General features: G+C 36.3%; 1 protein-coding gene across 5 annotated transcripts in view; it reads left to right on the top strand.

Annotated features, from left to right (window-relative positions):
* NFATC1 (nuclear factor of activated T cells 1) overlaps window positions 1–12,269 on the top strand; it is a 222,778-nt gene that overhangs the window by 129,085 nt on the left and 81,424 nt on the right. For all 5 annotated transcript variants that reach the window (XM_074204099.1, XM_074204097.1, XM_074204095.1 and 2 more), the window contains exon 7: window positions 9,289–9,344. In XM_074204099.1, the coding sequence (XP_074060200.1) occupies window positions 9,289–9,344 (56 nt within the window). The remainder of the gene's footprint in view (window positions 1–9,288; window positions 9,345–12,269) is intronic.

Here is a 12,269-nt window from a genome sequence, read left to right on the forward strand (position 1 = left end):
TTACCCTTTCAAGTGCTTAGCACATGGTTCTGCCACTAAGTTTAATAAATCAAATATTGCTATAATGCTGTCTACTTGTATGACTTCATGTTTATGTATCCCTATAGCCCAAAATATGCTGTTAATTACCCAGACACTTCAAATTAACCTTTATTCCACCATGCTCAGAATCCTGAGACCAAGCTACAAAGTAAATTTTCCCTAGGCATTATGCTCAGTGACTATGAAGTTTTAAGTTTGCCAAAGAATGAGGTGATGAACACCGCCTGCTGTAATTAGTCTGCATGGTGAAATTTTTGCCTAGAAGCATATGATACAATTGGGAAATCTCAATTTCACCAGCTGAATGTTGCCCTGAGCAAAGCTTAGGGGTTTGGGGAATGGTTCCCCCTCTCCTTTAGTAGTTAACTATTCACACAGCAGGTATTAAAATGCAATATTATTACATTAGGTCACACAGTTTATGAAAGATGATCTGTAAACCTCTCCTGTCAGAAAAGAAAGCACTTTTAATAGCATTTGTAGCGGGTGCGCCAGTTGAGGAACAGCACATGGATTTTTCTTTTTTTTTAGCTCTCGTCTGATGCATTGCAAAGCTCCAGTACTGGAGTCTGTTTTGACGAGATGTGATGAGCAGCCAGTGACCGGAGTCTTGGCAGAACTCCATTTGGTGAGAGATCTTAAATTCCCTGAGATCTTTCCATTGCTCTTTCCACTGCCAGTAGCAGTCACAGTTTGGGGGAATCCAGCCAAAAAGGGGGTCGTGTTTCACGTTGGTAATCAAACTGTAGCTCATGCAATAAATAAGCAAGTGGCAGAATCCCCTTTAGACAAGCACTGCTTTGTGATTTGGTCTCTCATCTCTTGTTTATCGAGGGTCAGCATACCATCCTTGATGAAACTGAACTGATTGTATACATTGACTCAAATTTAGAGACAATCTGGTAGGTATGTTTTTCTGTAGCATTTACCAGAGGGCTGTGGGAGTAATTGAGAATACTAAAGTTCACATGAAGGTCATTTGTGCCTAATTCTTCAAGATAAATTGATAGTTTAAAGGATTTCTAGAAATTGATACCTCTGGGCTCACCAGGTGATAGTGGAATCCTTTCACATACACACGGAAATCATGACAGAGCATGTAGGAAAATACGTCATGTTTCAGATTTTCCTGGCCATTTGACATAGGAAATGGCAAAGATCACGAGGGACAATATCCATTCACATGTACTGTTGTCGTCATCATCCTTGCTTATTCAGGTCCATGATCAGCACCGACATAAAAATACTACAGTGTTGACCTCACTACATTGCATTTAATATAGCCAAGTCTACCATGATAATCTGATTCATACATTCTAGAAAAAGCCTGCAGAGGTATAATCTCAAGAAGTTAAACATGAGACCTTCAGCTTTGTAGAATCTAGCACACAGTTAGAAAGAACAACTCTTGCTATATGGTAAATGCAGCAGAATTATATTTAATATCTTTAAATAGATTTGACCCTGTAACCATGCTAGGAGTTTGGTATGTTTCAAATCTTAACTACGCTATTTATTACTTGTGTGGTCTTGGGTAAATCACTTTAACCTTTTTAAGTGTGAGATCCTCTTGAGAGTGTTGAACTAGATGGAAATCTGAGATCTCTACTATCACTGAATCTATGAACTTAAAGTCTAAGAATTGCACTTCTGGAAAATTTTCCTTAAAAAGATATACTATCAAGTCATTTGAGATAATATCTGTAAAATGCTTTGCAAGTCCAAAACACTATATCACTGTGAACTTTCATTATTATTATTTCCTATGAAGGTTTTTGCTTTGTTCTTTTGCCTATGCAGTATAAAAATTGAACAATCATCCTATAATTCTGGATTTAAGCAATAATATCAAATATCTAAAAAAATTAACTTGATAGGATAAGGAAGTTATAGTAGATTCCCTTCCATTGAAGGACAATATGACACATCTTGGTGAGTATATGAACATATGCATGTATATATGTAACTATAGGCAGGTATGTATACATATATGCATGTTTAATGGTTTCATAATTTCCTGGTGCAGCTTCTACCATCAGCTATGAGTAAGGGGTCAAAATCTGGAGGGAAATGAATCTCTAAACTTTGGTAGGTAACATTTTTGTTTTGGTCTTGGTTAGGTTGGTAGTTCTATAGATTCTTTCTTCTCTAGTATGACCAGCTTACTTAAACCACTTGCCATTCCCATTCCTTCTAAGCCAACACCATAACTACATGAGGATGGATCAAAGCCTTTCTTTTCCCCTGTGAGTAGGGAGCCAAGACTCAGAAACCAGTATTTACTTCCAATTCCTGACACATATGAAAGAACATCTGGGTCTATTTCCATGCCAGTAGTCCACTTGGAATTTTCTGTTCTGAATATTGACAATCTTGCCATTTGGGAGTTAGGGGCAATAGGAAATGGTCACTTGGAGCATGTGAAGCTAGCTCTTAATTTCAGTATGCTTTTTTTTTAAATTGGAAGATGGTGAAACCTTGAGCGAAGTTCTACCAAACAAAATGTTTAAGAAAAAGTCATATACTGTAAACTTAATGTTGGCAAGGTATGATACTAGAAGATTAGTAGTGGGAATACTAATACTCCAAGTGATACACCATTTGAATACAACAAAAAGTTGGTGAGGAAAATTAAGGAGTTTGTTTTTTTAATGCTTTATTAGGAAAAATAAAAAATGTAGTAATCTAATAAGTAATAGAATCATTGCATGTGCTGAAAAGGATGATGATAGCAGATAACATAGAGAAGATAAAGCTGCTTCCATTTTCTTTGCCAAAGAATATTAAAGGGAGATGATAACAAAGGTAAGTAAAAAGTCAGGAAATGGCACCTGGTTGCCCCTGGTGAGTTCAAGTCACTTTTCCTGGATGAACTGCATACTTGAATAATGAAAAACTAGAGGATATGATTATGGAAACTTTGTTCATCATTTCTGAAAGATTATAATGATTGGAGACATGCTGCAGGATTGGAAAAGGCTTGTGAATTTGACTGATTCCTTGCAAAATTTGAGATTATATTGTTAGAGGGTTGGTTAGGGAACATCTAGTAAATGAAATGTTGACTGCAAAGGTCTGCCATGGCTTCATCAAGAACATATCCTAACAGATTAAATTTATGTATTCTTTTGATGGAGTAACTAGTCTGGCAGATCAGCAGAATGCTCCTGTAGATATGGTCAACCTAGATTTCAGCAAAGCATTTGACACATCATATGCTATTCTTTTGTATGAACTAGAAACAGATGATAGTACAATGAGATAACAATCTAGGACTGGTAGAGTGACTAGATCAAGAGAAGTCATTCATGGACTTATTGTCATTTTGGAAAGAGCTCTCTGGGGCATAAGTCATAACTCTAGCCTTGGGCCCATGTTATTTAATATTTTGTTCAATAAATCAGATAAAGCACAAGGATGGCATGCCTATTAATTCTCAGATTATTACAAGCTGGGAAGAACAGTTAACATAGGAAAACCTAAGCTTCAAAAATAACATCTGGAGCATTTGGGTAAATCTAAGATTAAATTTAATAGATATAAATGCGAAGTCTTAACATTGAGGTCTAAACAATTTTGCAAGTGCAAGATGAGTGAGGTATGTTGCTGCTATAGAATAATTCAGTTGAAGGAAGGCAGAGGCAAGACAGAGGTGTGAAAGCAAGCAGTTTTGATGAGCTCACCTAGCACATCTCTTTGACAATAGCCTAGAAAATAAGCTGAACCCAATTCTCATTGGGAGAGCCAAGAAAATAGATCAATTGAAAAAAGATCTAAGGGTCTGGGTAGACTAAAGTTTAATCTGATTCAGCATTGTAATTTGCAGCTAAAAAGAGTTCCAAAACTATATTATGATAAACTACAATGAAAAATCATTGTGTTTAAGACTAGGGATTTGATATAGTCTCATTGTATTCTACTCTGGTCAGACCCCATCTGAAGTATTCTATTAAGGACTAGGCAATACATTTTAAGAAGCAAATTGATGAATAGCAAAGTGACCAAAGTAGAATAACCAGGCTGATGAAAGACTTCAGGATTATTCTATTTGAGGATTGGTTAAAGGATTGAGCAATATTTATCTTGGAGAAGAGAAGAATGTGATAGCTATCAAGTAGTTAGAGGACTGTCAAATGGAAAGAGGTATAGATATGTTCTCCTTGGCTGTAAAGGGTTAAAACTAGAAATAATGGATGGATTTTTTTTTAAATTATACTTTTCATAAGGGAAAAATTCCCGAACATTTAGCATTCAATCCTAAAATGGTGTAATCTGCCATAAAAGATGGTAGGTTTCTCTTTGCTGGAGGTTTCCAAGTGATGTAGTTGCCCATTTGACAGGTTTGCAGAGAACATTCTGATTCAGATATGGGTTTGACAAGTTGGCTTCTGAAGTTCCTTCCAACTCTGAGGTTCTGTGACTCAATAATGTGGCCTGGCAGTGTGTCATATGTGGCCTTCATTTCAAGAGAATGGAGTTTTCTTGCTAAACTGACAGCTGTTTAATTGAGACAGAGATGGAAATGAAGAAATAAATGAAGAAATTTATTTATTTATTCTTCTTATTTTCAACTTCTCATTCTTTCTTGTGTTTGGAGATAAAAGTAATTGATATTGCATGTAATTTTCTTAGATAACTTTGCCCATTTTTGATACTATGGAGAATTTGGTAAGAATTTGCCCAAAATTGTTTACATCTTGCTTAAAACCAATTTGATATTGATTCTGAAATAGATGTTTTCTTTGCATTTGGTGAGAATTTTAGAACAGGGGAGGGAATTAAGGACATAAGAATTCCTATGCAGAGAAGTGTCTCAGTTTTCAGGCACTGCTTTCAATTGGATTGATTTAAATATATTAGTGAAATAATTCTAAGTGTCAATTCTGTCTTCCTCTGTCTCTGTTGGTTTCTTTCTGTCTCACTGTCTCTCTTTCTCTGTCTCTCCTCTCCCCCCTTTCATTTCCCTAAAAACAAAATAAATTGTAGTATTGTAGTACTGTAGTTTTCCATTGGAGGTATTGGGTACCTGAGACCAAAGAATTCTGTCTAGAAAGATGCTCATTCTGTAGTTTTTTCCCTTTCCCCAGTCTCCAGATGCAGAAATAATAGCCATGGGGTGAGAGGATTCATGAACCTAGCAAGGCAATCATAAACATTCTGCTTTATTACCCTTTTTGATCCATGTACTTCATTGTTTCTATTCTCTCTCTTTTAATTCATGTGACTGAAGAATCATTTTAGTTAATATGTGTTGATCCTAGTGATCTCACAGAGCTCTAACTATCCAGGACCCATTCTCTGGTGTGTAGAAACCCAATAACAGACATCTAAGAATAATGCCCAACACACCAAGAAGGATTAGAAAATAATAGTGTGTCTTAGAAAAGCTTTTATGGCTCCTAAATAAACTCTGGGCTGCTTTCATGTATGGGAAAAAAAAAGCTCAGCCCTAGAAAAACACTACAATATATATGACTAATTGACATTGTAAGTTTTAAAACAGCTTCTTTTTCAGTCCTGTGGAGTCTTGGAACAGACCCACAGTGCCCTGTTTGTGTAGAAATCTTCTAGCCTGGGTGTGGTGGGGAAGCCTTTTCTGTGACTCATGCTGTAGGGAATTCCCTAATGATTTGGAATATTTTTACCCCTGGACTTCTATGCAGTTTCCTGGAGCTCTGAGAAATGCAATGAGGATTTGATAAGGCTGAAACACAAAGGCCCATTCAGGGCTAACCATTTCCCTTTCCAGTGGGAGGCGGGCTTTGGATGGAATTGAATCCATCCCTCACCTCCAACTTCAGGTGCCTTGCAGAAGACAGCCCTAGGCCATGAGGGATCCACTTGGCAGACCTTGTCATCTTTCTGCTCTGAGAAAAATTTAATTGATCATAAGAGCCATAATTTCATTGGTAACTAGGTATTTCATAGGAAGGACTGAATGTAAAATGGTTTCTGAAAAAATGAGAAAGTGAGAACTGGGTTTGTGATTTCATTAGTAGAGTTAATTTCTAGATAAGGAAAGTTCCTTTAGATCAGCAACTTAGAGTCCTAGAGGCTTACTTAGAACCCTCAGAAGTGAAGTGACTTGCCAGAATAACAGAGCAGCTATGTATCAAAGGTAAGACTTGAACCAAGGTTTTCCAATTGGCTACTTTTGTTTTTCTGTCTAAATTCTCTCTGCCATTTAAAAATTTGAGAGGACACCAGCAGCCCAGTAAATAGCTCAGTATCTTTCTCTTAAGAGATGGGAATAAACTGTAAGAAGAAAGAAAAACCACATGCTTTCCCCCCCCAAAGAGGACTGCAAAATGATCCTAGCTATACTAACGGTCGAATTATTTTCTCTGAATTCACTCCACTGTGCAATATTGAAGCCAGTGTCTGAAATGGCTTTCCATATCTCCCAAGGAAAAAAAAATCATCAGATTGATTGGGGGAAAGCCCCAACAACTGGCCCTTCAGAACTTTACATATATTTTGGTAGGTCCAGAGAGCAAAACTTTTAATGGGAATGCTTGAAATGTGTCTGCTTCAGCTTTGTGTTATGTCTGTAATTTGAATTATTTGCATTTTGGAAAGGTATAAATTGCTCTGGTGTACTTTTGTTGGTGCTTGGCCAGGCAGGGAGTTGCCTTGGGCCCTAAACCAGCCAGGCCAATGCATATGTGGCAAGCTTACAATGGAAACTTTTGTGGTTTATCAGGCCTCACTTCTTAGGCACATTCTGACAAGAAGAAAGGTATCCCACATGCTTATTGCATTGGAAGAAAATTCTTTTCTCCTCCATAGGCAAATTTCCTTACCATTTAGGCCCCCACAAACTGTTCCTATCCCAATTTGTTTTTTTTCTTTTTAAATTGTATAAACCTGCAAAACATGTTTACTGTAAGAGGTTGACGTAGTGGTCTAAGGTTTCCCTCCTGGAATAGGGCCCAGTTCGTGGGCGTTGAGATTTCCCTCTTGGTTCACCAGACGTAACATGAGGAATTGTCTACTTTTTTTGTCTCTGCTTCATAACAGCTTCTCCTTCTTATGTTTTTGTTAAATGAAATGTCACTAAGTCTTAATGAGTTCTCTATTCCCCTTCTCTCCCTCTGACGTTCACTCCCCCTCAATTTTTTCTGCCCCCCTCCTTCTTTAACAGCAAGGATCTGGACATTCTCAAGAGAATTTCTTACTGAAACTCAAACTATGACTCTTAGCTTCTAGTTGATAGGTAAAGACTAAACACTGGCCGGAATTTTTCCCTAACAGTTTAGATTATAACACCTAAAATGGTTTTTTTTTTGAGCAAACTTGTGCTTTATCATAATAAAATTTCAAAAGCTTGTAGGTTAGTGCCAAAAAGAAGTAATAGAGGATTAGTTATATAAAGGATAACTTGGATCTCTTTTTTAAAAAAAGTAGAAGAAGAGGAGAAAGTCAACTTTTCAGGGTTTCAAGACAGAGTCCTACATCATGTCTTTCCCCATATATATAGTCTCTCTCTAAGATGGAAACTAGAAATGAAGTACAAGTCAATTCAAAGTTCTAGGCATTCTTTTTCCAAGTCCAGAAAGCATTCCCAACCACCAGGACATATGGCTACAGTAAAAAAAAAAATACTCCATTGGCCAAAGTTCTTGAGCAGACCTGAATGTTGGAAGGTTTGCAGAGCTGTCAAAATTCTGATGTCTTCAAGAGCAACTAAGTTTATTTTTAGTTTCACAGTATTTTTTCCTGTAGGAAAGTTGGGTTCTGGACCCAAGAGACAGTGGTCTATTTTTTTTTTAAATCATTGATTTAGTGGAATCATCTGGTGAATGAATTGTGTACTGGGATCTGGTAACTCTGAGAAGTTCGTGTAATTCTGGCATGTTTGAAACATTGTTGGAGGGCTCTGGTCTTTGGTATAGTTAATATATCTTTCTCAATCAACAGCTTCTAAAGGTATTTCTCTGATTTTGTTTTGCTTTGAAGCTTGAAAAAGGTATATCTTTTCTCCTTTTAAATTAAACATGGAGAGATGTAGTCTACAAATACATATTCTAGTATTTCAGCAATTCATGATTTCATCTATTCACTTCTTCCATGGTGTAGATTTCAATCCTTCTCTACATTAGTAGGCGGTATAATATGTTTAAATTACTTTAATTTTTTTTTAGGATATCGCTTCATCTTAGGCAAAGATAAAAGATTGTTGGGGTAGGAGGTGGAGGTAAATTTCCTTGTAAGTAAGCCACACTATCATTTTACTTGACAGTTTAGGAATCATGACTTACTGCCATTCCCATATCAGCCTACTTTCCAGAGAGATACTTCTCTCTACAAAGACAATTGTTTGCAAATATTCAGAATACATTTAGTCAATCCTCAAAGTGATACCTCTATGATAGGCATGGTAGCAATAACAAACAAAAAGATCATTGACCCATTTTTTCCCCTTAGGCATACAGCTCTTGTTTGATGTTCAAATGAACCTGTATTTGCATTGTATGTCCAAATATGGCAATAAATAAATGTACAGGAAAAAAATCCATAAGTGTCATTTCCCCATTTGTTATAATGGCATCTCTGGTGAGATAGCAGAGTTCCTTAGTCCCCAAATGTTCTCTTCCTGCTGCTGGACAGAGACAATTAGCTTTGGGGCCAGTCAGCACTTTCTGTGTGTTTCTCATTTTTCTTGAGATAGATTGATATGGATTTAGAAATTCTGTTTAAAAATCTAATTGTTAGATTTACTTAAATGGCTTAAATCTAAAGTTCACTAGTTGTGTGGCTGGTAACATGCTCATTGTTATAAGAGAAGTCAAATTGGGAGGTGATATTCCAAGAATTTATATGCTCTGGTTAAGCTTGCTTCTGCATTCAATGGCAGGGCAGCTGCAATCCACCCTCTTCATTGAAATTGATAATGTCTTAGATAACTATCATGGAATATCATGTGTTATAGGTATCTGCATCAGACTGTAAGCTTTATGCAGGCAGGAACCATGCCTTATCTAAATTATGTATTCTCCTGTTACCAACATAGTGCTTTCTATACAAGTAGTTTGATCAAGAAAGAGGTCATCCAGGAATCAGAAAAAGTTTTGGAGCATGAAGATTTTTTTCCTACCTCTTAGTTTTAATGTTGCTTGCACAATGATAATACTAGCTGTCATTTATAAAGTCTATGGGTGAGGGGAGAGAAGGGGGAGGATAAAGTGGAGGTCAAAAGAAATGTATACACAAAGGAATAGATTTATTTCTGTCTTTTCCTTTTAGATGGTCACCACGTGTGGGAAATGGAAGCAAAAACTGACAAAGAAATGTGCAAGCCAGTAAGTATTCTTTAAATATACTGCTCTTTTTTTTTTTTTTTTAAAAAAATACATGCTCTTCCATGTTTCTATAACATCCAGTTAGAACAGAATTCGAGTCTCCTTAGTTTGGCATATAACTTTTTTAGTAAAATAGAACAACTAATAAAAATAATAGATAGGGCATGAACAAGTCATAAAAATGATTGTAAAACACTCTGTGAAACAAGCACTAAAATGAAGCTAAATAATATGAGGAATAATGATGGTAACAGCAGCCTCTTGGTCTGTCCTACTGGACTCCAGCAGGAGTCTGTCCTACTGGAAATGCTTTGCAAAATGGTTTGAGAACAAAATACCCATCACTGGAAAACATATGGGGTAATCAAGTGGTACGGAGTACAGAGTGCCTGGAGTCAGGAAGACTTAACTTTCTGAGTTCAAATTGGGCCTTAGATACTTACCAGCTGTGTGACCATGGGAAAGTCACTAATTCCTGTCTGCCCAATTTCCTCATCTGTAAAAGGAGCTGAAGAAGGAAATAGTAAACATCTCCAGTATTTTTGTCAAGAAAACCCCAAGTGGGATCACAAAGAGTCAGATACAACTGAACAACAACAGAAAATATATTTGTGTGTGTATTTTTGTGTATGTGTGTATATGTGTGTGAACAACAGAAAACATATGTATATACATAAGTTTAAATTTCAAAACCTGAAGTTCTTGACTTTTGTTTCCCATCCTTTTGCACATAGACACATAGAAACTTTTCTGCTTTCGCTATCACAACTTACTTCAATGTTAGCCAAAGAGAATAAGAATGGGGGATTCCCCAACATGAGTACTGCGGCTATCCCCAAATCCCCTGGGAAACAATACTTGTTCTGAGACTCTCAAAATTAACATATTCTTCAATGGAGCATATCCCCTGTTCCATAGATAAGTAGGTTCTTAGATCAATATTTCAATAACTCCCTTGGGTAATGACATATTATTAACCATTGACTACAGAGCACATGATGTTTTTTTTTATTAGTCACTTTTGTTTTAGATGTAAAATAGACAGCAACTTAGCCATAGTCTTACTTGACAGATTTATTCACTGGATTTATCTATAAGTATGTAATTTTTTTTGGATACATGCAGTTAAAAGGGAGGAATAAATTTGCAATATATTTGATAGCTCTTATTATAATTATTAAGTTTCTCTTATGTCTTTTGAAATAACCATTTATCTGCATAATTGAATGTCAATTTTATTTTGTATCCTTCAAAGCAGCCAGGTCAGTACTGAGTATTTCATAAGTGTTTAATAAATACTGTTGACTGATTGAACACTTCTTTTGATTAATGATTTATTTGGAGTGATCAGTAACGTATGTTGATGTTCTTTTCTGTTCCTCCACTGGAAAGACCAAGTTGATTTAAAAGTGCACATGGTTGACAAATTTTTGTTCATAATTAGCAATGCTGATTGACTCTCTTACTTTCATTTCTCATTCTTCAGCTCAAAATTAGTGCAGAGTAGTCTTGCAAGTAAATTTCCTTACTGGTATTGCTTCTCTCTGAGACTGGCATAGATTTCTCCAGAAATATACCAGTTGCTAGAAAGTGATATTGAGCATATTGAGCAGTGTTTCATTACTATTTTTTTTTTTACACAACTGCGTCAAGCTTTGCTTTACTTTAACTCAGGGATATTGTGGCCATAGTTTCATTTTTCAATGTTTCCCTAGACTCAAATGCCAGTTCTCTATACTGAAAATAGGGCTAGATTTCAAGTCAGATTATATAAGTTCAGTTCTCAGTTCTGCTACCCACTGCCTTTGTTGACCTTGGCCAAATTCCTTATGTTCTCTGAGGTCCAGCTCAAATCTCTTTCACTTCTAACACTGAACCTGTGAAGCTACGTGTATTGGGATCAATCCTTGACTTAACTCACACAAGTGATATAAGCATACTTTTCCTCCTTGCTTTCATATATTATTCATCTCTGCTAGCCTTCTTATAAAATTATAGAGGTTTATAGAAGTTTTCAACTTATTCTTTATAATTATGGACAAGTTACCATGAAAGTAAATGTGGAACTAATATTTATCTCATCCACTGTTCTGAATCATTTGTATTGAGTTCTATCTAGTTTTGGTCCAAGTGGAATAGCTAATTATCTCCTGGGTATCCTTATGGAGCTTTTGGGGATTACATTGTAATTATTTTTTTTAGTTGTGTATGACTGTGACTCCATTTGGGGTTTTCTTGGCAAAGATGCTGGCATGATTTGTCATTTTCTTCTCCAGTTCATTTTATAGATGAGGAAACTGAGGCATAAAAGGTAAAGTGACTTTCCCAGGATCACACAGCTACTGATTATCTGAAGTCAGATTTAAACTAATGAAGATGAGTCTTCCTACTCCAGGTCCGGCAGTCTATTGGCAGTGCCAGTACCTTCCAGCCCTCAGGGATGACATTAGAGGATCTCAAAGGGTAGATATCTCAGTGAAGGAATAGTGACATTCATCCAAGGGGTCAGTAACTACCACAAGGCCAGCAGTCCTATGCTGGCCATGAATATACCAGGAATTTAGTAGTAAATAAACAAAACCAAAAGCATAGATAATCAGACTCTCTTTTATGGAAGTCTCTAGTTCTTTGTGCACATGTGGTTGGACTGTGGAAGACAGTTCTTTTTCATTGGGAGCTTTAGTTCACTGTCCTTCACTGTGAATTTCATGCAGTATGTTCCCTCATGAGGGATACAGAAAGACCAATACTGTAAGTGTGTGTCCCCAAATCACTCTATCTCTCTGTTCTCCTAAATCATTGTCTACTATCTTTACTTCTATATTCAACATAAATGTTTGCTTTTTTGATACATGCAGACTAAGTAAATTATCTATTTTGCAAATAATCTTAACTTCCTTCTCTCAATTTTAGTAGTTTATACAT

Source organism: Macrotis lagotis, chromosome X, assembly GCF_037893015.1.
Source record: "Macrotis lagotis isolate mMagLag1 chromosome X, bilby.v1.9.chrom.fasta, whole genome shotgun sequence".
In the NCBI taxonomy this organism is placed as follows: Eukaryota; Metazoa; Chordata; class Mammalia; order Peramelemorphia; family Peramelidae; genus Macrotis; species Macrotis lagotis.